Consider the following 26,314-nt stretch of genomic DNA (forward strand, 5'->3'; position numbering starts at 1 on the left):
TAGGGATACCAGTGTGTGTGTTGGTATTTGTGGCTTCATGGAATATGTGAAGCTATGGCCAGGACATTAAAAAATGTGGTAACCGAGCATATAGTATAGTAGTGTGTACTCTGTAACCTTTCTGTCTATGGTGTTCGTTTTCTGTGTGTCTGTGACCTCTATTTGGTCTGCTGCCTGGTGGCCCGCAAACTGCGGTCCCCTTCTGTTTCGGTTAAAATGGCTAAATATCTGGGGGTCCTCTTTGATGAGGGCCTGTCTTTGACACACAGGTGTACCGTACAGTTAGTACCTGCTTCTACATTCTTAAAATTTTGAAGAAGGTTTTGCCGTATATCTCTCCGGAGCTACATCAGCCCACCATCATTGCACTAGTTACCTCCCGGTTAGACTACTGCAATGCATTGTACCTTAATGTCAGCACAGGTTCTCTGAACAAGTTCCAGGTGGTGCAAAACTCTGCGGCAAGGCTAATTCTTAACATCCCGAAACAGTAGTTCGCCAGGGAGAAATCCGTGCCTTGCACTGGCTTTCTATCAGGAAGTGCATCTCCTTCAAGGCTCTGAACTTGGTGTACAAAGCTATGCATAGCATAGGCTCAACACACCTTAAAATCTTGTTGCAATGATACACTCCAGGAAGAGCCTGGAGATAGACTAAAAAAAAACCTTGTCTCTCCTAGATTCCGTAGGCCCAAATGGGGTGGCCGCTCATTCTCTGTGGCGGCCGCTAAACTCTGGAACTCTCTGCCCCCTTCTATTAACACGGCTGACTCAGGAAGCTTCTGAAGACCTGGCCCTTTGCCTCTTAGCTTGCAGATGCTGGTCTCTCTTCCGCTCGCCCAGTGCCTTGAAGCCTTTTAGTTTTAGTGCGCTCTATAAATGCTATCCTATCCTTTGGATTTTTTTAAACTATAAATTTACTTTGCTACCAATGCTTTTTTTGTTCTTTTATTCATCTTCTCTTCCATTGTGCTTTTTTTCAATATGCTGCTTTCTTTTTCTGCAAGTCTCTGGTTGTTTACTTCAGTGCACTCTCCCATGCCACTGTCAATTCATACCCCTATGTCAATGCACTCCCCCATGCCAAATCACTAGGCAATGGCCAATAAACATTGACTGAGCCAATAGCCCTTTCATTTCCAAGACCTATTGGCCTTGCCAATGCTTGTTTGAATTCCAGGGGTTATGGTAACTGACAAACCACGAGATGTCAACATAGGACCAGCCCACATGGTACCAGTTATACCATTTTTTTATATTACAATTTTTTTTTTTTACTATTACAATTTTTTGTGTCCGAGTGAAGACAGTTTTTTTCTTTCAAATGGGGTAATGTTTCTTAAAAACAGTTAGTGAAATAAAGTTCTATACAGTTCTATAATTGTCATGAATGTTAGTTAAAAAAGCTAAATGTTTTGTAATCGAATGTCCTTTGATGTGTTTCTAGGCTGTGGAAATGGGAATCGTAAACCGACTATATCTGTCTTTTGTTCTATATTGTCTACTGAAAGAAACAAACATATGGCACGTGTCACAGAAGTTTAATGTACCTCGAGGATTTATACAAAATCTGCTTGCATCTGCTGCTTCTTTCTCCTCTTCGGTTTTTCATTTCTGCGAGGTAATTGAGATTTGCTTCCATAAATGTATTTTGAAAAATGAAAGACAAACTGAAATGTGCTAATTTACTTTGATGACATCTGTCAAGTGTTTTGCGGACAGCTTGGTTAAGAAATGTGAGTGCATATTTCTAGTACCACAATAGATGTCTTGTTGTACAGCAAATGTCTAATCTCTCCCCACCTATAAATTAAAAGTATTTTGCTAGTCACAGAAGAGTAGGGGAGTTCTATGACCATATACAGGTACAAGGCTGATGGCCAAGTGTATTTTTAAGGGCATGGAATTCAGAGGTCACTTTCAATATATTTATAATGTTAAAAGATACTCATACCAACAATCCATAAACAGTTATTTTCGAATCTTACTACAGTCATTTAGTACAAGAGAATATTCGAGAACACAAAGTCAAATATTTTTCACTGAAGTTTGTATTTTAAGTTGGTACAAAAAACAGCCAGTCCGGAAAGAACAGCCGACGCGCGTTTCATCATGCCAGAGACTTTTTCAAGGCTGTTATATTTATATATGTATATATATATATCACAAAAAAGGTTGCCCCATTGGAGATGCCACACTCAGGGTGGTGTATACACAGGCGCCACCGGCAGCAACAAACCAGGCTTTCCTCACAGCTTCCCTTACAATGCCAAACGTGTTTCGGGCAGCTTCCTGCCCTTGATCACTGGCTCATTATGGAAGACAGTAGGCTTAATTAGAGCACGTTATTTATTCATATTCATAGGTCCCGCCCCAATGGGCATCAGCAATGGAACATGATGGTCGTTGCAGTTCAGTGCCATGAACTTTCTGCTTGCCTCTGGAGACGTGTGAACGCCTTCCAGGCAGAAGAACTAAATCCATTGCCTCAGAGTGAGGTGCTACTTCCTCGTGCAGCAAGGCCACTTTGGTAGTGAGCCCAAAAGGTGAGCTTCAAAGGGAAGCCGCCTTTGAAAGACCACCTGTGACAACACTTCTGAGCCAGATGCCTTTTGTTCCTGCAGACAAGTTGGAGACACGGACAGAGTGGGAGAACTGTAAGAAAGTGGCTCTGTATATACTGTTCCCAAATAGGTACAGTGTACACAGAGTCCACAGTCCTCAGAGGTTTGGCAGAGGCTAAAGTTAGATATAACCTTACTTTCTAAAGTGGTAGCTTGGTCGAGCATTAAGGCAGTATCAGAGGACAGTGTAAAGCATTTGTTGTACACACTCAGTCAGCAAATGATCTCACACACTCAAGAACTGAACTCCAGGCCAATGGTTTGTATATAAAAATATATGCTGGTTTTATTTTAGAACCAACAATAGGTATCAAAATATACTTTTTCAGAATGAGATGCTTTAGATAAATACTTTCAATAGGCAGTATACTTTTGAATGCAATAGATACAGTTGTTGCAATAGGCAACACAATTTCAAACACAATTATACATTGAGGTCAATGGGAATTTCTAGTTAAATACAATTGATTACTTTTTGGATTACTTTTCTTACCACAGGACTGGATCCTAGATTCAGTCCTGGGACATCTCTTGCAAACTGTTGAGTAAAAACGTTTTGGTTACAGTTATGATTTTTAAGGAATATTATTGTATTTTAAAATTTGATAGAAACTTTTTCACATAGAATCACCAATGTTATCCTATGGGGGGGAATTCACTTAGCAGGTAAGTGGGGTTATTGTTACTTTTTCTAACTCAGTGTTGGATCCTGGATCCAGCACTGGGGCATCTCCTGTAAACAGTTGAAAGAATGTGTTTTTGTTATACAGGCGATTTGTAATGAATATTTGTAAGTTTGCAAAATCGACACTTAAAAGATTTTCTGGTGAAAACCAGGCAATGTTATCCTATGGAAGGAAATTCAAGTTATAGGTAAGTACGGTTGTAATTACTTTTCAGGGTCAATGCTGGGCACCAAGATCCAGCACTGGGATCTCTCCTGATAACAGGTGAGTAAATTAGTTTTCGTAATTCGGCTGATTGTAGATGAATATTTTAAAGTTTCAAAACTCGACACTTAAAAGAATTTCCAAGTGATACCAGTCGATGTTACCCTATGGAAGAAAAGTGAGTTATCGGCTTTTGGGTAAGTACTTGACTGGCAGAGTTAAGGTTCTGGGCATAGACTCGGGGATCTCCCAGGGTCAGGTAAGTACAGTTGTTACACCCTCAGCGGCACAGGGGCAGCCGGGTGCAGAGTGAGTTAGGCCCAATGTTATCCTATGGGAGGCAGGGGGCCTTTGGTTGGTGGCTGCTGGCTAGCAGGCCATGCGGCTGTGGGAGCTGGGCTCCTGGTCACTTGCTCAGGGCAAATGGGGAAGTAGATTAGAGTAGAAGTTACACTGCCAGGGGCACTCGGGCGGCTGGGTGCAGGGTGCTTCAGAGCCGTCGGGCGCTCAATGGATTTCAATGGAGAAGCTCAAGAACGAACAAAGGCTGCAAGCTCGGGGACAAAGATTCTTCAGGTGTGACCACCACTTCGAGAGGTAAGTTGGGTAGTTGGAGGATAGGTAGGTAACCAGGAGTTGGGCACAGGGGGCCGCAGGGTGCCGGGTGCAGGGGTGCCTTTTGGCGTCGGGGAATCTTACCCTCTGCTGGTCGCGGTTAGAGGGGTCCCTGGTTCTGAGGCTGCAGGCGTCGTCAGGAGCGTCGAGGTGGGTCCTTGGGTGCTTGATTCGGGGTCACAGTCACCGGGGGGATGTCCTCGTGGTCTTTGTCCACTCCGGCACAGGCCAGGCTTGGCGGGTGCAGAGTGTGCAGGGTTTGCGGTTCCTGGTTGATGCCAGGGGTCAGTTACTTGCTTTGAGCAGTACCACTGCTCGTGAGAATCCCAGTTAGAGTCACAAGGCAGTCAGGTCCTCCGGGGATTTTGAGGTTGCTGACCACTGGAGATGCCGGGGTTTAGCAGGAGCAGGTTCGAGGGTCGACAGACCTGTAGGGCTGGGGCCAAATCAGTTGGTGTCTTCCTCTTGTTAGCAGCTGCACGGCGGGTCTTCTTGTTTCTTGTTCTTCTTTCTTGTTTCGGAATCTGGATCTGAGGAAGGAAGGTTCAGGGTGCCCTTAAATACTAAATTTAGGGGCGTTACAGGTAGGTAAAGGGCAGGGACCAATGGGTACCTTCCCTGGGGTGGGTACACCCCCTATTCTGCCACTCTCCTGTGGGGGGGGTGCAGTAGCCTAGTACTGATTGGGCAGGGCTCCCCATCTTCAAGATGGCGAGAGCCGGAGATGTGCTTCACCTCACCTCCCCCACCTGAGGGGTGGGGTTGGCAGAGGCTGGCACACCCCCTCTCCTTCCTTGGGGTTTCAGGCCAGTCTTCCCGCCAGAGTGGGGGTCAGAACCGGTAGGGGCCAGTTGCTGAGTACAGCAAGTGGCCTGGAGAAGTTCACAAAGGCCTTTGAAGCCTTTGAAGCTTCCCCTGCCCATCCTGGGTGAGGAGACCTAGCACCTCGCCCGGGATGTGCATTGTTGCAGGCCCATGAGAGCGGATGGCTCCCTACCCAGGGGTCCAGCAACATGTCTGCTGTGTGCCAGCCTAGGCAACCCCTCAGACAAGATGTGGATTGTAGGTTAGGTTCAGGGGGCATCTCTAAGATGCCCTCTGTCGTGCATTGTACATTAAATCCCACACTGGCATCAGTGCGGGTTTAATGTGCTGAGCAAGTTTGATACCAGTGTTGCCATCATGGTGCTGTGGAGTTCGTGTTGACGACCTCCCAGCACCATATACTCTTAATGGCAGCAGTGCACTTACAATGCCCAGGAATGGACCTGGGTACTGTAGGGGCACAGGGCTCATGCACCTGTACCCACACCACTGGTATAGGGCACCCAGCTAGAGGGGTGACTGAGGTATGCCAGGGCAGTGTGTTGTGGGCATGGCACACAGGGATGTGTGCCATGTCGACTCTCTGTTTTGTTCTGCACCCAGACACTCAGCCTGCAAGGGCAGTGTGTGTGTGTCAGGGTACAGGGCCTCTAAGGGTGGCACAATAAGTGCTGCAGCCCTTAGGGGTCTTCTCTGGTCACAAGGCCCTGGGTACCTAGTGTACCATTTACCAGGGGCTGACATGTGGCCAGAGATGCCAATTGGGTTGAGGCTTCAACACAGTTTTAGGGAAGGAACATAGGCCCTGGGTACCTGATTGGCAGGAGCCATGGGCACACTCAGTCAAAGTACATCAGCAATTCAGCAAAAAGTGGGGGCATACCATACAAGAAAGATGGCACTTTCTCACAAGAACCCGTCCCCAAACCGGTTTTCCTGTGTGCGTGTAGCCCACAGGTAGCCACACCTCTAGGGTGGGCTACCAAGCTCCTGATGAATGAGAAGGGTCCTAACATTTTGAGTGGTTCGAATAGTGCACTCTGGGGTAGCCGGAGGCCACACATTGCAGGAAACACGTCTCCAGAAGGGAGGGGACCCAATAGCTCATTGGCCGGCGCCCGCGTGGTCCCCTAAGGGCACTTTCCTGAGATAAATATGGCACCACCCGCACCCTGTCCGTGAGATCACTCTGGATTTGTAGATATAACCTAAGAAGTACTGCCCTGCAGCCCTTGAAACTTCACAAAGAGATGCTGCACAGTCTGAAGGACTGCATCTTCGGCACTTTGAGTTAGTAAGTTTGGAATGTGCCTGCGGCTTCTGACCTGGGGAAAAGTTGATTCCCAGCCCCATACCAAAGCAGGGACTCCAAGAATCGGTCTCCTTATGCCCAGGAACCAGCATCCGGGACACAAAAGCTGAAGAAGCCCAAACCAGCAAGTAGGTAGTTACCTCAGACGTTTTGCCGCTACCGGGCACCGGGTGCACAAAGTGACCGATCCTCAATGGCCAAAAGTTGCAACCAAGTTTCTGCTCAACACGGGAGAGACACAAGAGTCTGGATTTGTCACCCAAGAGAGACACTCGCCCCAGCCAAAGGATTTTGCCCTGACCACAGTGCAAGGAGGTCAGTAGCCCAGCATCGGCTGGCCAGCTACTGCAACCAAGAGCACATCCTGGGACAACAACCTCTGTTGCCAGAGTAGTCCCTCACCACTTGTGGGCCGAGGACTCACCGCAAAGGCACCCCCATCAACTGCACCTAAACCAGTGCATTCTTCTGCATTTTGTCACCTGTAACCTCAGCATCAGGACCACTTTGCTAGAGTCCATGATGGTTGTCCTGTAAAGTTTCAAATTAGAAGTGAAAATGCTTTGATGGCCAGGTAACGGTCCAAAGTATCTTCCCTGGCCCCCTAAACCTCAATTCTGCCAGATTTGGTCACCCAAGCTGGGCCAGAGTTGCCGAACTAACTGTTTAAAACTTTTCAAAAAGGTTACAAACGTTTTGTTGACCATTACTTGTTTGCGGTTGCATTTAAAAGTATTTATATCTTCAAAAATCTGTATCTCCGGAACCCCCTGGTGGAATTTGGTCATCAAGGTTTCTAAAAATTCATAAAATATACTCTGATTTTATAAATTGGTGTCCGATTTCGTTCGTGTCGCGTGACTTTATTTTGTTGTTTGGTGCTGTTAAATGCTTGCTTTATACTAAGTTCATTTGTTGAGCCTTGCTGCTCAAAGCCACAGCTACCCAGGGCTGAGCACAGGTGATACAAATGAGCCTGACTGGACCCAAGACAGTTTTTGCAAGTGTATTCCATGAAAAGGCACCACAGCTATATCCTAAAATACATCCAGATCCTCACAGATGGTGTCTCTTGACTTGTTAAATAGCATTTTATATCCCATTCATCACCATGGCTGCCTCAGTTTCAATGTGGGATTCTCTGAATGAGTGCTAACTTCCAGTACCTGGATTTTGACTAGATTCTGGAGTTTTTGATAGTCAGTTCTTTCTAAATCTCATCTTCTAATGTCCTTATATAAGTAGAGAAGGCGGCAGATTGACTGTTGTCTTTTACTAAATGGAAGGGATCTTGATTACAAATATGTTCACCTAGAAGTTCCTTTTCAGCACACTGTGGCTTGGAGAGTTACAGCAAAGACTTTTTCTGTGTTGTCTGACACAATAGCTTAAGATAGTTTGAGGTTTGGTTTGTTGTATCTCACTAGATAACTACTCCATAAAAACAAACGGCGTCCTCATAGTCTTCAATATTGCTGCAATATGTGTAGTACTGTACAACTTTATACAGACACAAATATTCTAGTGCTGGATCTATTTTGGATAATAATTGTCCATCATGTTTGTTTTCATTATATCCATACTCTCAAGATCTGCATGTGCCAAATACTAAATATCTATTAAATATATTCTGGCTCATTTTCCGGTGAAAGCTGGACCTAGACTTAACCAAAGTATATTTTTTCTCTTCCCAAATAGAGAAAATACACTGATGTGGTCTAGGGGTACAGGTTCATAGGACCCAGTCTTAAGATGTGGCTGCATTTTGAGAATTAAGCTCTACAGTTGTTGAAATAAAGGCTTCTCTAGTCAAATCTCCTGCTAGACATAGTTCATATCCTTTTTTCTGAGATTTTGTAATCTAGGTAATACAGGAAGTCACAAAACAAGCAACTGCAAGGAATTGAATACCCACGCGTGCATTCCACCTGAATGCAATGACCGGATTGTAGGCATTTTTATACTGTGAAACCTCACACCTTTTAAAGGAAAACATGATGTTAGGTGGCAATGGCAGGAACGTACTTTCTGACTGCCTCTTGTGTGGTACTTCCCTTTGTATCAGTACCTATGGTGACAGTAATATCCACATATGTGTGTCTGTCACTTTTTATCTTAAATTTTCATTCTGAGTCTAACTTGGGGAATTTCACAAGTCATATGTTGTTCAGTGAGAGGCAAAACCGTTTCATCTGAGTCTTCTCCAAATTTAGGTGTTCCTTTCACTGACAATAGCATGTGAATTTAAGGATCTACTATGGCTTGCAAGTCCTTCTTTCAGGAGTAGTTTTCAACTTCAACAAGTTTAGCATTTATTTGTTGCAAATACATCGAAGAATGGCTTAAAATCAATGGATAAAGTGCCTACAAACTTCTGCTCGATCCATTGAGCACAGTTCTTCTGCGCTTGAAAGTGTATTCCAGCATGGTTTGCTTTTGTCGTTCTCAAAAAATCATGGAGGCCATTTCTTGTATAATCTGCAAAACTAGGATTACCGAAGTTGTGTAACATGCACTTTACTTCAGTATGTTGAGGAAACAGATATATTTTTTTCACACATTGGCTCCCGTGAGATTCCTGATGTTACATTTTAATATTTCATCCTTGCCTAACACTTTCCCCAGCAACTATCTTGCTGTCCTATTCCTCTTGTTTTTAGTATGTGTGCTACTGCATAGCGGTCAGTTACTTTCAAACACAAGATGGAAAATTTATTTGATGTCACAATGAAACCAGGATTTTCACGTACAGCCCTGTTGATTCTGATGAAATTTGCAATGGTCTATTGTCTTAGCCACCTTCTTCACCTGTGGAATATACAGTAAAGGAAAACAGGCTTCTAAGCTTTTTTTCACCATGTGCTGATCACTTCACCCTTTGCTTGTTACATTTGGTACAGTTCAAAAGCATCACCCTAGGTAATACCTGTATGCTAAGGATGAATACTGTAGTGTTCATACCTATATTCCTCTTTGTCAGACTCTAGCTTTTCAAATTATCCACTTTGTTCAATCGTCCTACCTGGTGCACCAAATCAGTGACAGATGGTCATCAGTGTTAAGATACTAGCTTTCTTCTTTCAAAACTGAACAGTTTATGTAATTCTATCTAACCTGACAAGTTATTGCTAGATTTTTCTTTTGTTGGAACACATTCACTAATCCAGTGGAAGGTACAGGAAAACGTTCCATTCGACTGATCTGGTGGTGATATTTTTTTTACTTTTGGACTGAAGAGAGACAGTTGCTAGAAAAGGCTGTACAGTTTGGATTATCGTACTCTTGTGCATGTTCAGCTGATGCAGTTTAGCAAGAATGGGAGTCATTTCCAAATGATGAAAAAACAACTATGCATGCATTTGATTATCACCCAGTTTGTTAATTCAATGCTTACTGAAAACTTGGTCCTCTGATATATCTTTAGCTATTAAGAACAGGACCAATGTCAATCTTTGCGATTTCTTTTTGTCTTAAATTTTGAAGCTAAAATCTACTTTCTTTGTTTGCCCTTTGTAATTTGTTTAGTGGCAAAAGAAACATTTTATTTGGTGTTTCAGCAGAATTGGCTGTAAATGCAGCTCTTGCCTATTTGAATGAAAGAGGTAAATTTTCAGAAGTTATGATTTGGTCGACAAACTCTGTGCCAACTTCTCTTGATTCTACTTCATGTCCAAAGTACCTTATGTGAATGTCCTTTTGCGTGTCTAATGAGTTTTTGAAATTGTTCCATTCAAGCTCGTTTAGTCACTCTAGATGAAGAGCCGGGCTTTGTTCCTAACACAGTTTTCTCTCTATATTGTGCATCTTGGTATGCACTGCCACATGCTGATAGAGATCAACTATGTAAAGAATAGGGTTTGAAAGTTTATGAACTTTACAAGGATAAATAGTCTGTAGACGGTTGAGCTTTAGCTTTACAGTTTGTTAATTGAATGTTGTCCGATTCTTCAAAGATCACTATTCTGCCATTCATATGCTGGCACAGGAATAAGACTTTGTAATATCTCATCCAAGAAAACATCTCCCTTGTAGCTCCTACTTTTTAATTTTACATGTGTTCCTCTATTCAAGTAATATGCATGTGCATCTCTGTCTACGGCAAATACTAAATTATGTGTTTATAGTGCTTTTAATTGAAGAAAGCTTCCGTACTCAAAGTATGTTTCCACTCTACTTTGTACAACTCACATAGGTTATTTTTTACAACTTTGTACTTTTGCCTATGATTTTTTTTAAGTATCCTGAATAACCTTTCTAAAAGTTTAATTCTGTTTAAAATCAGAATGAACAGCTTTCTATGAAGGCAGAAAGTTTAATGTACCAAATTTTTCAGATACTGCGGTTGACAAGATCTAGCTATTATCTTCTTCATTGGTTTTAAAGATATAATAAGATTCCTAATTATATGGTGCCTGAAAGAATTCTGTTGAAGTTATTTCATGTTTTGTACTTTTCCTTTTACCTAGTTCTTTTGGAATTGTTGAGGAGTTTTTGTGTTTTTCTGTTTCTTTCCCTGTGATGCATGATTTGTTTTTTTACACGTTCTAACTTCCTTTCTCATCCTTTTTTTTGGTTCACTTTCTTAATATGATGTAACTGTTGTCATTGTTAGGAAGCCCTTCTTGGATGCCACAAGCTACTTTATTATCCCTTAGACTGGCATCTTATTTCTCATGTTGACATTACTTCTTTTTTGCTTATCGTCTTGTAGGCATTTTTTGAAGGTATGGTTGTCACTCAAAAATGTGAAAAGAAATAGAATACATGGAAAACTTTGTAAGAGTACTTATAAGAGTGATATAATTGACTGATAAGCTTCATTTTAAAGTATCACGACCTTTGTTGCCTCATGTATGTCACTATATACGAGCCAGTAAACTGGCAGCCACTACCCACCAAATAACTGGTGCCTACTTCCTGGACACCTAAGTCTCAACTTGCCTACCCAAACTGTCACTAACCATCTCTTTCTCTGTTTTGCCGCTCTGCTCACTATTTGACCTTCTTGTACTATTTTAACTCACCTGTACCATCGTAATCAGGCATTCATACAGTAGGCTATGATGCAATATACTGCCCCCCACAACACTTGCAAAACGAAAATACAAGAATCAATCCCAGTACACTAACAGGAAGGGCCAAGGGTTCTGAGGTGAAAGGTGTCTGCTTTAAATGTGAAAAGTTCAAGTGTGAACGGGTTAGTAATGAAGGGGTAAACTTGTAGGTGTGAATGGAGATGGGTTGAAGGGCGAATAGTTTTGAGTGAAGATTTGAATGTGAAGGGTGATAGGGATAAGGATGAAGCATTCTAGGTTGAATGCTGAACTGTTTACATTTGAAGGGTTTATGATTGAAGTCTTTATGGATGAATGGCGAAGGGATTAGGAATGAGTGGCAAATGGTTGTGAGGTATAGGCTTAAGGGGTGAATAGTAAAGAGCTTTAGAGGTGATGGCTTCAGTGTTTAGAAGTGAAAGGTGAAGAGTTTAAGTGTCAAATATTGCAGGGTTTATGAGTGAATGGTGAAGGAAGTACGTGGCTTTAGAATGAAAGGTGAAGAGATTATAATTTAGGTGTTGAGCTTTTAGGGATGAAGGATTTAGAAATGCATCAAGTGGCTCTCACTATGAGCTGTGCACAATGCCTGTATTGTAGAGTTGATTTTGAGATTAAGATTACCATTTGCCTTATGTTCTAGGTTTATATTGGTGAGCCTTCGACTGCACTTTAGTGTTGGTTGAATAACTTTCTTTTCACTGTATATATGCATTTTTATATGCATTTTTATTACTTTATATGCACTTTTATTTACATTTATTTTCCATTTAACAGGCATCACTTTAGCCATTGTAATCATGGTTTAGGTAAGTTAATTGGAAAAAAAAGTAATAAAATAAGTCAGTTCATAAGTATGGTAAAAACTGGGTAAGCACATACAACAGGGACATTGTCAAAGAAAAGTAATGCGATAGAGCGAAATAATCAAAACTGGGCCAAAAAGTCAAAATTCCATTCTTTGTTCATGTTCTTACAAAAGTACAATTTGAATTCAATTAAAGTATGCTTTTTCACTCATTCAAGCAGTGTTCAGTTTACAATGAGTTTGCCCCAAGGATGCATGACGCAGTGTTGCAGCTCTCTGGTCAAACAGGCTGGTTTATTTTATTAGAAAAGAGTTGTCATTTAAGGGAATTTGATCAAAGGTGGACTTTGGTTGGTGTGAATGCAGTTAAGCTGCAGCAGGGTAGTGTCACAATGAGTCTTACTATGAGCAGCAGCTGGTCATGGCGCATTGATCCCTTGTGCAGGTGGAGTTCCATACACTGAGATCCATGTGATGCTTTGCCTAAGTTTTTCGCCACATGTTTGGGGAAGCTCTCTGCTGCAGCAAACTCTGGATACAGCAGGTTGGGCTTGGCTGAAATGCTGGCATGGCATATAAACTCTCTCCTCTGAGAAGGTTCAAAGGTTTGTGTCTAGGTTGTAAGTTTCTTCAGCAGTCTCTCAGAGCAGCAAGAGTTCTGGAGGAAAACATTTAAGACCGAATTAGATGCAGCACTCTGCAGTTCTCTGACAAGCAATTGGAAGTTCTTCTGTGAATGTATATATAGTCTGCAGTTCTTTAGTTCCAGAAAGTTCTCCTCTTGAGGCTGTTTGTGCATGGGTTAACTAGTTTGCTGGGGGGGATGTTCTCTAAATCTATCCATAAAAATTCACATGCATCCCCCTTCCATATTTTAAGAAAAATGGTGCACTTTTTATTGTAAGAATGTGCTAGATGGCAATAAATCTATCCTAGAATTCTGTGCACCAAAAACCCAATATGCTGAAATCTTGTCTAATCTGTGCATAATTCACCCCTATTCGTTCGACGTTTGCCCCCCACCTATAGGATAACAACCGCTCCCTGAGCGAACTCTAAATCTTAGCTTTACTTCATGGAATGGAATGTCTCTTTGTACAGCTCCTATAAAATGAGTAAAGAGTCACTAAATATATTTGCTCACAGATTTGACCCTTTCAGATCTAGAACAATCCTGAAATGTGGTATGCTTATGCTATTCAAATGCACTGCAGCAGAATAATTCTCTTACTTGATAACTGCTATAACCATACAGGATAATTGGATCAAACTACAACACAGGTCTCTTTGCCCATGATATCCTGCATATTTGAAGTTACAATTCAAATTCACTTTAAATTGTGCATAGCAGGTAATGTGGTCTTGCAGCATGAGGTGCCAGGTAAATATACGGTCTAACCTTTATAAACCTAGATCAGTTGTGGCAAACCCATCCTGCATTACTGTCTCTGATATTTGTACTCATGCTAGTTGCACAGAGAAGTTGCTCTGAAACAGTTTTCTTGCAAGAAAGACAGTTATGGCAACTAAAACACTTATCCTTTAAACAGCACATGCATGTAGCCCTCTTCAGTAGGATGTATTTGCAAATGTTCAACGCAAAAAAAGGAGAAGATGCCAGACAGATCTGTTCAGTCACCCTCCCTCGCCTTACTTGCCCCCAAGTGATGGCCAGGTGGGATACATGCAACTCCTCAGGAGTTTGTACTGGCGAGACTGAAAAGTCAGGGCAGTCAGTCTGTGTTGGGTATCCGCTTGAATGTCTGCCATAAAATCTATCCTCTATAAAGAAAAGAACTACAGGTACAGTTTTGGATTCTCCCCCTGGTCCTCATTGGCGTAATCGGTTTATTGTCCCTCTGAACAATAAAAGAAAGAGGTATACAGGTATGTGCTCAGTTTTGCAATGTCAGCTCAACTACATAGCTTTCTGGTTCACAGTGCGGTTGTATGACGTTACAGCGCATTCTGTTGCAACGCATGCCTATACCATGCATGCGTTACAACGCGAATGCCATTCCCACGCATAACCTTTACCACAAATATTCCTTTACCACGCATACTTTTACAATGATTTTTGTTGTAAATTCATGCATGGTAAGGGCATACTCTTGGTAAAGGGTTTTCCCACACCCCTAAACCCTTCTTACAAATACCCCTCCCCTGCCCTTAACCCTAAAATCGGACCCCTGCTTTATTTTTTTACATCTAAAATTCCCCTTACGCCATGTCGTCTCTTCATGATCTTCCGAGTTGACGTTGCACGTCGTAAAGAGGAAACGGAAGTGTCTTTCCGTTTCCTCTAACGACGCCGATTGTCTCCCGTTTGCCTCCACATCGCTACTTAAACAGGTGCGTTTTTTTGGGGGGGGGGACCCCCCCAACCCCTCTTTTTGCACGCATTTCTTTTTTTGGGGGGGTCCCTTTTTTAATTTTAGCCTTTACCACACATGCCTTTACTACGTATCTCGTAGTAAAGGTATGCGCGGTGAAGGCTATTCGTGGTAACCACGCATGCGTTGTAATGCATGCGTGGGTTAAGTTTTACTTGGAAACGGCTGCGTTGTAGTGGCCGTTTTCCCCACAGTGCGCATGCTGTTCCCTGGGTAGCAAATGTCTGGCCGAGGTACTATGCAAATCTTACCCTACCTTGCACAGCTCACCTTGATAGCCATGTTGGCCTGTCACAGGATCTGTAGCACTTCTTAGATTGCTACCTTTGAAGTGTGGGTGAAGTTTACTGCTATGCTCTAAAGAAAAGCTACACTTTTTTGCTAACTTAGCCACAAACTGGCTAACAAGACTCTGGATGGATGCTTTATCATGTTTCAATCCACAGAGCATCCCTTTAAACTAAAAATGGTTGGCCATGGCTTTTCCCTACTGTCCTCTGCTAGGATATTCTGTTGGTGCCCAGATGTCAACTGGAGGATTCTGAAAAACATGGTAGCCCTAATCGATCAGTAAACTCACCAAGAATGCGGTGCATCACTCTCAGTACTTAGTTCAGTCATTGTATACACCATTCAGAACCTGTGCTCTGAGGGTGTTCCACTTTTGGGGCTTGCATTTAGTACCAGACCCCCAGACTGGACCAAGGAGTGCTGGATCTGCATTTTGGACACTTGATGCTGGCATACAACTTGTCTGATAGTGGTATGCTAGTGTAGAAGATTTCTTGACAGGCATTCTGCCACTGTCAGTACCTCGTGAAAATAGAAGCTGGTGAGTCAAGATGTTTGGGAGAATTTATCAGAGCACTGGTCCATCAACTAATAGCAGAGCATCTGTTTGTCTTTTGACTTCAGCATTCTAGGTATTCTGCAGGTAATTTGCTCACAGTTAATTGGCAGGGCTGGACTGACATCCACTGTTTCTGGGTTTTAGCTCCCCAATTACCCACTAACAACTGTCGCCTCACCAGAGTACTGCTGCAGTATGTTGTTACTGGACCATATTGTGAACCTCTGGTATTTGGTGAACTTCATTCTGCCTGTGCAGTTGTTGCAACACCAACATGTCCTCTACAGTGGTTTTGATAGCACCGATATCTGACAGTGCAGTCAATGGAATACTGGCAATTCAAGCCTTCTAGAGGTATCAGTCAGTGCTGGCCAATATGCTACTCTGATTTAGGATCAACCTCTGGTCCAAAAACTGACCCGTGCTACACCTCCGTCCCTACTGTGCTTCTTTTTATTTCCAATCCCCTTCTAGCTATTCTGTAGTATTCCCTACTATGGGGAGACTTCTTTGCACTTTGCCGAATCGCAGATCCCAAGAGAAGAAATGCAATCGCAGTACAACTGTCTAGGCTGGGGCTCCTCAAAGAATTCCTTCCCTGCTTGGTACCATTCTCCTGAGATGTGTCTTACTCAAGTTGTAGGGATCTTTTCTTTTAAAAATCTTTTAATTTTCCTTGTTCCACCCCTCACATTGGTAGGAATCAGTGACTCTTGATCCTTCTTTTTTTGTGATGGAATACTTGTATTTTTTAGCCACATGCATGCTAACTGCCTGGTCAGCTGCCCTACCAAGCTTTGTAGGACCAGTGAGCTTAGATTCTAGCTAATACTGGCTAATTACCTTAATCCAGGCGGTAGCTGCTTTTAATTCATAATCCTCCAACTCTGGTAGGTCTGACTTAGTACTTGAATTTCCTCAGGTTCATTTAAGGGGTCGGCCCAAACCTTCTGAACAGAGCTTCCTTGGTATGATGTTTAGATTCTAAGGAGATTTCGGCACTTTGCATCACAGAAGATCATAAATTCAAAGCCACTTCCCCCCAATGTTCATCTTTTATTAGGTGAATTAAAAAACTCATTTTGAAGTCCTGTCCAATTATCTACATCATTGCAAATAGCATAGCTCGTTAAGATTTATTTTGGAATGTGGGGTGTGGGTTTTCCCAGATCTGCTGATGCTTACTAAACCAAGGACTGGGGCCTTTGCGGCTACAATCTCCATTCAGTTCACACTCTTCATGACTGTATGCTACTTTCTTTTTTTCCTGGCGCCAAAACTGCCTTGCTTTTCTTCATGTACAAAGCATATTTACTTTTTCCCCATGGCCAAAGTAACTTCTTTTAAATGTTATTTTAAATAAATCTTTTTTTATTTGCCTTTAACATTTTTAGCATTCCGATTACATCAGAGAGTGCTAGTTCAAATATGATACTTATCACAGAAGCATGTGACAATGCTAATATAAGTGCACAGTCCCTGCGGCGGCCTCACTGAATGAGGGCCCCATTGTGTCTTGGGACGTCACGTGCGTGAGTGAGCTGAGATACTAATACGTGGACCTTGCCTTAGACATGATCAGAGGAACACGGAGTTATAAACAGCAATATAGGAAGGAGGTGTTGGGGGGAGCATGGCTATGAGTGAATATATTGATGGTGTGTATTGGACTGAGAGACAGCGCACCAGGATTGAGTAGTGCAGATTTGGGAGAAGGTGTTTACGCCGGAGGAGGGGGAAGAGGCGGGCTCGGGGGTACATTGTGTAGCTGTCAGCTCAGCTGGCAGCACTGGGGCCGAGAGGGGTACCAACTGAGCTCTTTGTGAGGAGCCGGGGGTTGTGAATGCCAAAGTTACTTTACTTTCCTCTTGGCTCTCCTGTCCATCCCTGTTCTGTATGCTTCCAGGTCTATGAGAATATGACTGCTGGGGGAAATTTTACTGCTGATTCAGTCCTACTCACTGTTAGAGAGCTCTCTGGCTCGCATTGCTATTCCCAAGTACTGCAAGATGTCTCGGGGAGGAGTATAACCTAATGTCATATCCTGCTTGTATAAAACTTAGAGGGCACAACATCAAACTTAAAACATCTCAACATAGCAACAGGAAGAGGCAATTACATTCCTATGGGTCATCCAAGTCATAGAAAACAACTTGGGCCAGTTGCCTTCCTCAATAATCTAAGGCTCCTAAGCTCAATTGAGGGCTCGCTCTCCTACCATCACCCCTTCTGATAGACATTGACAAATTAGAAATGCATAATCGCTGTGCAACAACAGTCCAGCGGATTGTGGCTGCTCTTAATTCATTGCACCCCTTTGGAATTAGCAACCTCAGCCTCTGGAGAAGAACATGGCCTATCCTGGCATTAGAGAAAAAAAGAATCGCTGCTGTGTCAAAGGACGAATTCCAAAGAGAATTTATTTTATGGTCTCCACTATTTGCTTATCTTAGTGCCAGCTATTCCATGATTGGCCATCTACTCTTCCTATTTAACTTTACCATTTACTAACCGCTTTTGAAACAGTGGCTACTACTCTTCTATCCTTTTACTGTTTACCTCCTACTAGAGTGTCTCTCCATATGCAAAAAGCAGCATAACTTTCTGCTACTGTGCCTTATAGAAATTATGTATATATACCAAGTCTCTATGTTCCTGATGGATACTTCTAGCTGCATATTCCTCACCTTAAGAATATCCCAGGTACCAGATTGCATCGGAAAATATTTCCGAGCAGCGTCTTCTACATGCTGAAAGGTTGCACTGTATGGCTTTGTGGTGATTTCATGCAACCCCGGAAAAAACAGAATGGGCTCACATATAGGAGTCACCCCTCTCGTGGATGTTAGTTCCTTTGTTTCGCCACTGTTTGATACAAATCAAGAGCAGTGCTCTCATCTGTGTCTGCTTTCCAACAACTCCAAAAAAGTTCAGCATTTTCAGACACTGTGCTATGGAAGTTGTCTCCCCTTGAAGATGATCAAATTCAAACCGCGACTTGATTGTAGTAAGCAGATGTCAGCTATGGACCATCATAGTATGTGCCATTTGTGCCTGGGCTCTGGTAACACTTCAAAGTCATGTGAGTTGTGCCCTCATGCACCTAAGACATATAGAGAGGAGGAGGCGAACTCCATCACAGAACTTAAGAAGAGGCTGTGTTTTAAACATCTCTCTCGATCCCACTCTTAGTCACTGCACTCACATACAAAGTCTAGTTCTCATGCAAAATCTTCAAGTAAGTACCATTAGAAATCAGATGAGAAGTTGCAAGAGCGACGCTTAAACGACTCCTCGTCTCCAGCATCTTCCAGTTTGGTGCCACAGTTGGTCCTGGTGTATCCCAAATTCATCAACCCAGTAGCAAATTGCAGTCTTCAAAGAAGCCATGCTGCAGAGCTTTCATATTCTGCTGGCTCCCTCTTGTGTGCCTTTGGATCCTACAGAGCTGCAGGGGTATACAGTTAGCCCTGAACCGACCAGCTCCAAGTTGCTTACCAGTCCTTTCCTGGCTGTTAACGGATCCGATCACGTGACCAACCCAACGTCTGCCTGCATCAGGCCTATGGTCTGTGAGATTACCAAGGGATAGGCGGTGATCAACCAGAGCCTCAGTCTCCCTCCCAATGCCAATTACTAGAGTCCTTATTTGGCTCTTGTTCTGAGGTAATCCAGGACCTACAAAATGTTCCCCGCAACACTGATGATAAAGAGGTGGACAGTCTGCTTCTTCCCACTCATGAAACTTATGGACTTCACCTAGAGCTACGTAATGCCAGTAGGTTTGCTACCTCCCTTGAAACTGAGGGGCCTCCGAAAATAAGAAAACTCCTCCTTTGTAGTAGTAGGTCGCAGAGTGGCAGATGCATTAGATTTATATCTACATATGGTTGAAACCAAAGTCAATTTGCTGATTGCACTACTCCAACCAGAGCCGTCGTACTCAGAACGTCTGTTGCCATTTGAGGCGCTCGCTTTGTCAAAGCCATGCTCAGCTCCTCTGGATAGTTGACCTTTCGCCACTTGTCATAGGCTGGCTCAGGATGACTCTGATTCTCTGACAAAACACCCTCAGCCTGAAAGCCTTGTGGTGCAGGTATTGTCTAATAAGGTGAATCCAGAAGCTTTCCCCTGGCACCAGCCAGATAGCGAATCAGTGTACTGACGCATATGAGTTTTTGGGAGTTTGCCTGGCCTTACTTTCCTTGAAGCGGTGTGCCTTCTGGACAGGTACACCCACACTCAGTAAGACATGGCCAGCTTTATCTGTTGAATGCCTAGCATAAGTACTCTGACTCCTAAAACATGATGAAATTGACTAATCCTGATTGGCATACTAATAACATGGAAAGTTAAATGTCACCTGTGGACCAAAGCATTACTGTGCCATTCACTAGTGTGATAAGGCAAACATAAATCTGTTTGCACTGTAGGAAGGTTGGCTGGCCCATAGACAACCACTGGCAAGCAACATTAATTATGCTATTAGAAGTGACAGGCCTGCTAGAAAAAAATATTGAATTACTATTTTTTATATTTATTAAAAGACCAACGTAATGGTTAAGTCAGCTTTTTGTTATAATTATTATGAAAAAAGCACTATTAGAAAGTTACCATTTCCCTGCCTGAAGCGCCTGGAGGCGCAAATGGAGTGAGATGAACACACTGACATTGCTGCACAGGGGTGGTAGCTATACGCGTTCCTGTCCCATCACTTTTGGTGCTGTACGGCAACACTGCAGAGCCGCATGGCAACACCTGTCTGTGCACAGGAGCCATTGCTGGGAGCATTACCAAAGGTAAGTAACTTGTTCGATTTTATTGTTAATTGTGTTCAGAATGTGTTTACTTGTTGTCCTGCCTCCAGATGAATTCTTAGCTTGCTCTGTCTGCCATAATTAGTCTGTATCTTGATGTTCTGCCTTGCTAACACATACTTTATCTTAATTGGATTCTTGTGCACAGTAAAATAAAAAGAAAATCTGTCAAATGAATTTCAAAAGGCATTTACTAATCACTCAGACCTACAGTCTCGCCCAGTCTGCTGAATTGTATCAGATCATATTGAGACTCTAGTTACTTCTTTTGTTTAATGCTGCTATTGTACTGGTTACTAAGCACGTGGGGAGGCGACATTTACAACACAGGCATTACCACGCAATTCCTTTACCCTGAAAAACCCAAAGGTTACATGGACGTTATAGTTAGGAAATAAAAAGAAGCTTAAAAATTCACTGAAAAAAACAAAGGTTACAGGGACGTTATAGTTAGGTTCAGATTTTACACACAAAACCATGAAAATTCAGCAGTTATAGGGAACTCAAATAACTAGATCTCGTGCCCTAAGGTTACTATAACTCGCGACCCCGCCATGCACAGTTTTCTCATCAATAATTCCACTGCAAATGTTGCAGTTCTATTATCAATTATGTCATAGAAGCTATCATGAGTGATGTAATATGTGGTGTATTTAGCTGTGCATGGTGAGGGCACATATCATAGGACACTATAACTGCTGAATATATATGATTTTGTCTGTAAAATCTAACTTTAACGTTCCTGTAACCTTTGAGTTTTTTTCTGTAAATTTCTATGGTTCTTTGAATTCTAGTTTCCTAACTAGAACGTCCCTGTGACCTTTTCTTTTTTTCGGTAAATTTCTATGGTTTTATAATGTATTCCCTAACTATAATGTCCCTGTAATCTTTGGTTTTTAGTGAATTTCACTGTTTTATCCACACATTCATTCTTCTATCTTTTAAAACTAAAAATGTAAAAATTAAGGTAAGATAACTTATGTAGTTTTTCTATATATGCAATGTACCAAGTCTTTCTATTTTTTTAATTCATTTTATGGATCTGCAGATCTGTCGCAAATCCTCTAACAAATAAGGGGTCTACCGGTTACATTGCATACATTCCAAACTAAAACACATTCAATACAGACATATGAAATTGAGATTTCTATGAGTGTATCACTGACTGTGTGGGGGTGTGTGAGTGGCTATATGGGTCTGTGAGTGTGTGCGTGGCTGTGTGGGGGTGTAAGTGTGTGTGGGAGAGGCTGTTTCAGTGTGTGAGTGGTTTTGTGGGTCTGTGAGGGGGTGTGAGCATAGCTGTATGGGTATGTGAGTGGCTGTGTGGATATGTGAGGGTCTGTGAGTGGGTGTGTGATTGGGTATGTGAGTTGTTTAAGTGTGAGTAGGTGTGTAGCGGTATATGGTGGAAGCAATATTTTAGGGTATCGGATGAGTTAGGGTATAGGGAGGTAAGGGTGTTTTAAGGTTTAGGGGTAGGTAGGTGTAAAAAAGGGGGGTAAAAATATTTCTAAAAAAGAGGAGGTTTAGGAGGTAAAGAAAAATGTAAATGTGTAATAAGGTAAAAACATTAATTTGTGTGTGTTTGTTTTTTCACTTACCTTGTGTTGTAAAGGCATATTGTGGTATTGTCATACAACTAGCATATGTGCTCTGCAACAAAATTTCATTTATTTTTCAAGAATGTGTTGGTTAGTCATTTTGAGAACAGCCTGTCTAAATGCTGTCCTTACTCAGTTATGCACATATGCAAAAGGAATGTGTTTAATGTTTTAACATGCAAATGTTTTTATTCGTAGGAACTGGAAGAATTTTGGTGCTATAAAGCGCTATTATTGGAAGTTACCAAAAAACTGACTTACTGTGTAAAGGCGGAACTCATCCCTCTTATGGAGGTGGCAGGTGTTTTGGAGGTTAGTAGTAAGAAGATTTCCTTCAGGTTGTGGTGGACAACAGGGTAGGCAGCACCATAGTGACAGACTGACTGTATTTTAATGCAACTCTGCAGATTTAAAATTATGGAGTAGCATTACTCATGTGTTGTACAGTTCTTTTGTTTAATACAATAACCAAATCACAGTTACAGTTTACCTTGCGTTTTCAAATCTCACTTGTGTTGAATTTACATACAGTGTAATATTTAATAATAGACTTGGCGTAGTGTAACTTAAGGGGGCCTCCCTGCAAGGTACGTGGAGGGGCCTCCTCCAGGCTCAATCAGGAGCACTCCGGCCAGAGTGCTGTGCTGAGGGGGGCCCCTGGAGCTTGGGTGCTGCGGGTGCCTGTTAGGCCCCTGGGTTGGATATATTGGCTGCATGTGACTTGGATTATTCATTTACCCTTGTATAACTTGCTGGTCCTTATTGTATCTCATTTTTCAGTGGCATTTTCCATGTCATGCCACTGGGTTGGCAACGTAATTTGCCTCATGGCCTTGCTTACTCTCCCTTGTTTCACTGATTATGTCCTTTAGAATTTCTAGATGACGTAATTACAATTACTGCTTCAGCTGTTTTCACCTTTGCTTAAGTAAATAATTAATATGCCTTACTGAAATCTGGATTTCCAACGTTAACACTCCTTCCACACCTTTTTCTTCTTTGACCTCCTAGCCCTTGCTCCTCTGGCACCCATAACGTTTCTGGAAAGTCTTTTTTGCCCTCTTTGTTTCCTGCATTCCCCTATCTTGTTTTCCTCTTAAAAGCTATGTTTAAGTGCTCTCTAGCTTTTTGATTTAATTCAAGCAGTCTTATTTCTGAACCCATAAAAGACTGCATGCATTTCTCCCAAATCCAAATTAGAAATTAACCCTCCTATAGTAGAAGAATTCACAGTGGCTGACTTTTTTCCCCTCTCATTATCACCAGGACTCAATATTGACATCCTTATCGCTAATACCACGTATAACAAAGTGCCTCAATCAGCAAACGTCTTCAGCATTCACTAAACAAAATAAAACACCTGCTGTCTCCAAATCAACTAAAACAGCGCTTCTTGCCCTGTTAATTTTGCGACTAGATATAGTAAATGCCATTCTCTGAAGAATCCTGTGCTCCTTCTTTACACCAATTAAGTTCATCTTCCATAATACGCGGATATTTATCTGAGAATAAATAGTTGAAACTGCATTTTCCAAGTGCTAAGAGCTTAATTTGTTTTTCACAGAATCAAGTTAAGAAACCGATATCTAGCTCCTAAATCCATCCATCTAAACAAATCATATCATCTGACCAGACAGATTTTAAAAATCCTTCGGCAAACGATTTTGAAGAATCTAGACCTTGTTACCCACACAGCTAAGAAAACAGCCACTCTGGTATTTTTCAGAGTGGGACTGAAAACAAAGTTATTCAAATTGTATTTTAACTAATCTCTAGTTACCTTAACCTCTTATGGTAGGCAGTTCGTTTCTGTGATCTTAATGCTGCACTGTACATATACCTTCATCTCTTACTCTATTCCTCTCCCCTATCCGTCCAGACTTTTTTTCTGTCAATTTCTGTTATTAATTGGGATATGGATGTTTCCCTCATACATACATTTTCCTCCAAGCCAACTGCAATGTATACCACTTGTTATTTATTTCAGAATGTTTTTTGTATTTGTACGGTTCCCCAAGACTATACATCTCAGCTGTCTAAAACTATTTTAAAAACATGTGTACCTTCATTTAACTAATTATCTAAGTAGTCGCTGCCCCCCTGAGGAGGCTGCGCCTACCCCCAGGGTTCCCCAGACCACGGTTTGGGAACTACTGCCCCACATTCTTCTGCCACTTGTCATTCGCCCTCTTCGTATTTTCAAAATCATAGCTCTGCTTTTCTCTTCTTGTTCTCAGCATTCCCTAGACTATTAGACAATCCATTCACATGGTTGATACCTTGTTCTTTTAGCTATTATTTCTTATTTTGACATTTGCCATCTTCTTGTACCCTTCTTACATGCCAAACCGTCATTGCATCCAACTCCATAGGTTGCACACTAACACTATACAGTGACACTTGAAAACAAATTCCACTGAGCTTTACCCTTGACTATTAGTAGTCTTATTTGCTTTAATATAATTCACTAAAATACTGTAGGTATCTATCCTTGGCTTATCTCTAGCACATTTTTCATTTTTAGTCCTCAATTTATATTGCATCATACTAATCACTTTCACTTTTCTGAATCTAATGTTCTGTTTTCAGTTTGCCTGTAGCCATTCTTAGTCCCACAATACAAGGGGTCATCTCCTCTGTGGCCTTTCAGCCTCCAGCCCTATGGGTCTGTATGGTGCCATGCACTTCTTGGACACCCATGTTCTCCCTCCTGAGAAACTTACAGTATGGAATTTTCTTCCTGCTGTGGGGTCAGTAAATGGTGCTTTGCTGTCTTGTAGGCAGCTGGTCTGAATTCTCTGTTTCAGTATCTTGGTTGCATCCACTTTTAAATATGTGGTCCGTTAGTGTTTAGGCAGTGCACTGCTGCCCCTGAAGCCACCACTGCTCTTTCACTTATTATGATTTAATTTTTCATGCAGTGGATGGTGGCGTTTAACCGTCCTTACCACTGAGTGCCACTGCCTTTATAAAGCACCACATACTTTTTGTCTGAGGTATCACACAAACCTATGGGCTACACACCTCTCAGCACACTGCTTTTGGTAACTGGTGGCGAAGCTGACTGTCACAGGTCTCCATTATCCCCCATTTTCCAAGCGCTGTATTGTCCTGATGGTTTGGCACTATCAAAAGTTTTAAAAACTGAAAAGACACGACCTAAAATCCTTAACAAACCAGGATGCCTTGCACAGCAATGAAGCAGAGGTGACAGCATAAGCCCCTCAAGCTGGGCTACCAGGAAAGATGGGGCTCTTTGGAGTGGGGGCTGTATATCTGTTGGGTCCCTTGGATCATTGTAAGCCTTGATAATTTCCACCTCTATTGCCAAAAATGGTAAAATAAAGGAGAATGAAGAAGTGGGTCAGTCCCTCAGAGACTTCTAAAACCACAGATTTTTAAGAGATAACGCAATGAAGCCTGGGATTTTCTTCTGCCCACAAATGCCCCCAGCGTCTTGGTACTTGCAGCAATTCTTTAGCCAGCCGCCACAAGTGAAAATTTCAAATTGTGATAACTCCAACTCCCACCGTAGTGTTCTGGATGGGGTTGATTGCTTTCTTCTCCTGGTACAGGATCATGCCACGAGTGCCACCCTCAAGAGGCCTCCTGACCTTCAAGTATTTCCTGCAGTGTCTGGCAGTACTGTTTTTTCTTCCTTACAAGTAGATTAGCTACAGGGGATTCTGCTTGCTTTCCTGTCTAGCCAAAGCGGTTTCCTGACTTGCAGTGTTTCTCATTGCACCTCCATTCCACACTGCCACCCACACAGACCAGTTCTTTTCCCGGAACTTACCAGTCACCCTTGCCTTGCACCACCTGTAGGGTCACTGTGCAACAAAGAGTGTCTGCAATACACTTTTTTGGCACCACAACAGAACTGGTCTAACTAGTAATCCAGCATACCCCTTCTTTTAGGGTCCACAACAAGTCCTAACCTCACTTGGCTTGTGAGGGTGTTGGGATGATGATAGGACTAGTTCTGTAGAGATACCACAAATGTTTAGACTAGAGGTGTATAGCAGATTGTAAGCTATTTAAATATTTGTAATTTTATAACTAAGTGTGATTGCTGCCAATCTATGCACACTTCAGAAGGCCTTTGTTGGTTGTGTTGTCAAGCCAATGGTAAATGTTGTTGGCCTTATTGCTTCTGTGGGAACATTTATTCCAGAATCAGTTTGTCTTGATCAGTTTATTATCTGAAGTTATGACAAAGCCGGTTGGCCCGACCTGCATATTGTGAAAAATGTGTGCTGAAGGTAAACAATTTATTAGAGTGGATTGGTATTGCACTCTGCTAAAGCCTGTGCACAGGTATTTTGTCATATTGAATCTCACAGATAACCATAGAAAGCAAGAGTTTTGGTGTTGATGACCCACTCAAACGGTGAGGATACCTGTCCACTTAAATCCTGTTTATAGCCCTTAGGTCAACACAGATACGTAAGGAACCATTTTGTTTGCGTGCGAGCACTACCGGGGACAACCATTCAGAGCCTTCATTGGGCTTGATAATGCCTTGT

General features: G+C 42.3%; 1 protein-coding gene across 1 annotated transcript in view; it reads left to right on the forward strand.

The window, feature by feature from the left end:
• Positions 1-26,314, forward strand: part of HELQ (helicase, POLQ like) — a 365,741-nt gene that overhangs the window by 300,717 nt on the left and 38,710 nt on the right. Inside the window, exons 15-16 of the mRNA XM_085636579.1 lie at positions 1,447-1,620; positions 21,987-22,100. Of these exons, the coding sequence (XP_085492705.1) occupies positions 1,447-1,620; positions 21,987-22,100 (288 nt within the window). The remainder of the gene's footprint in view (positions 1-1,446; positions 1,621-21,986; positions 22,101-26,314) is intronic.

This window comes from Triturus cristatus, chromosome 2_1, assembly GCF_964204655.1.
Source record: "Triturus cristatus chromosome 2_1, aTriCri1.1, whole genome shotgun sequence".
In the NCBI taxonomy this organism is placed as follows: domain Eukaryota; kingdom Metazoa; phylum Chordata; class Amphibia; order Caudata; family Salamandridae; genus Triturus; species Triturus cristatus.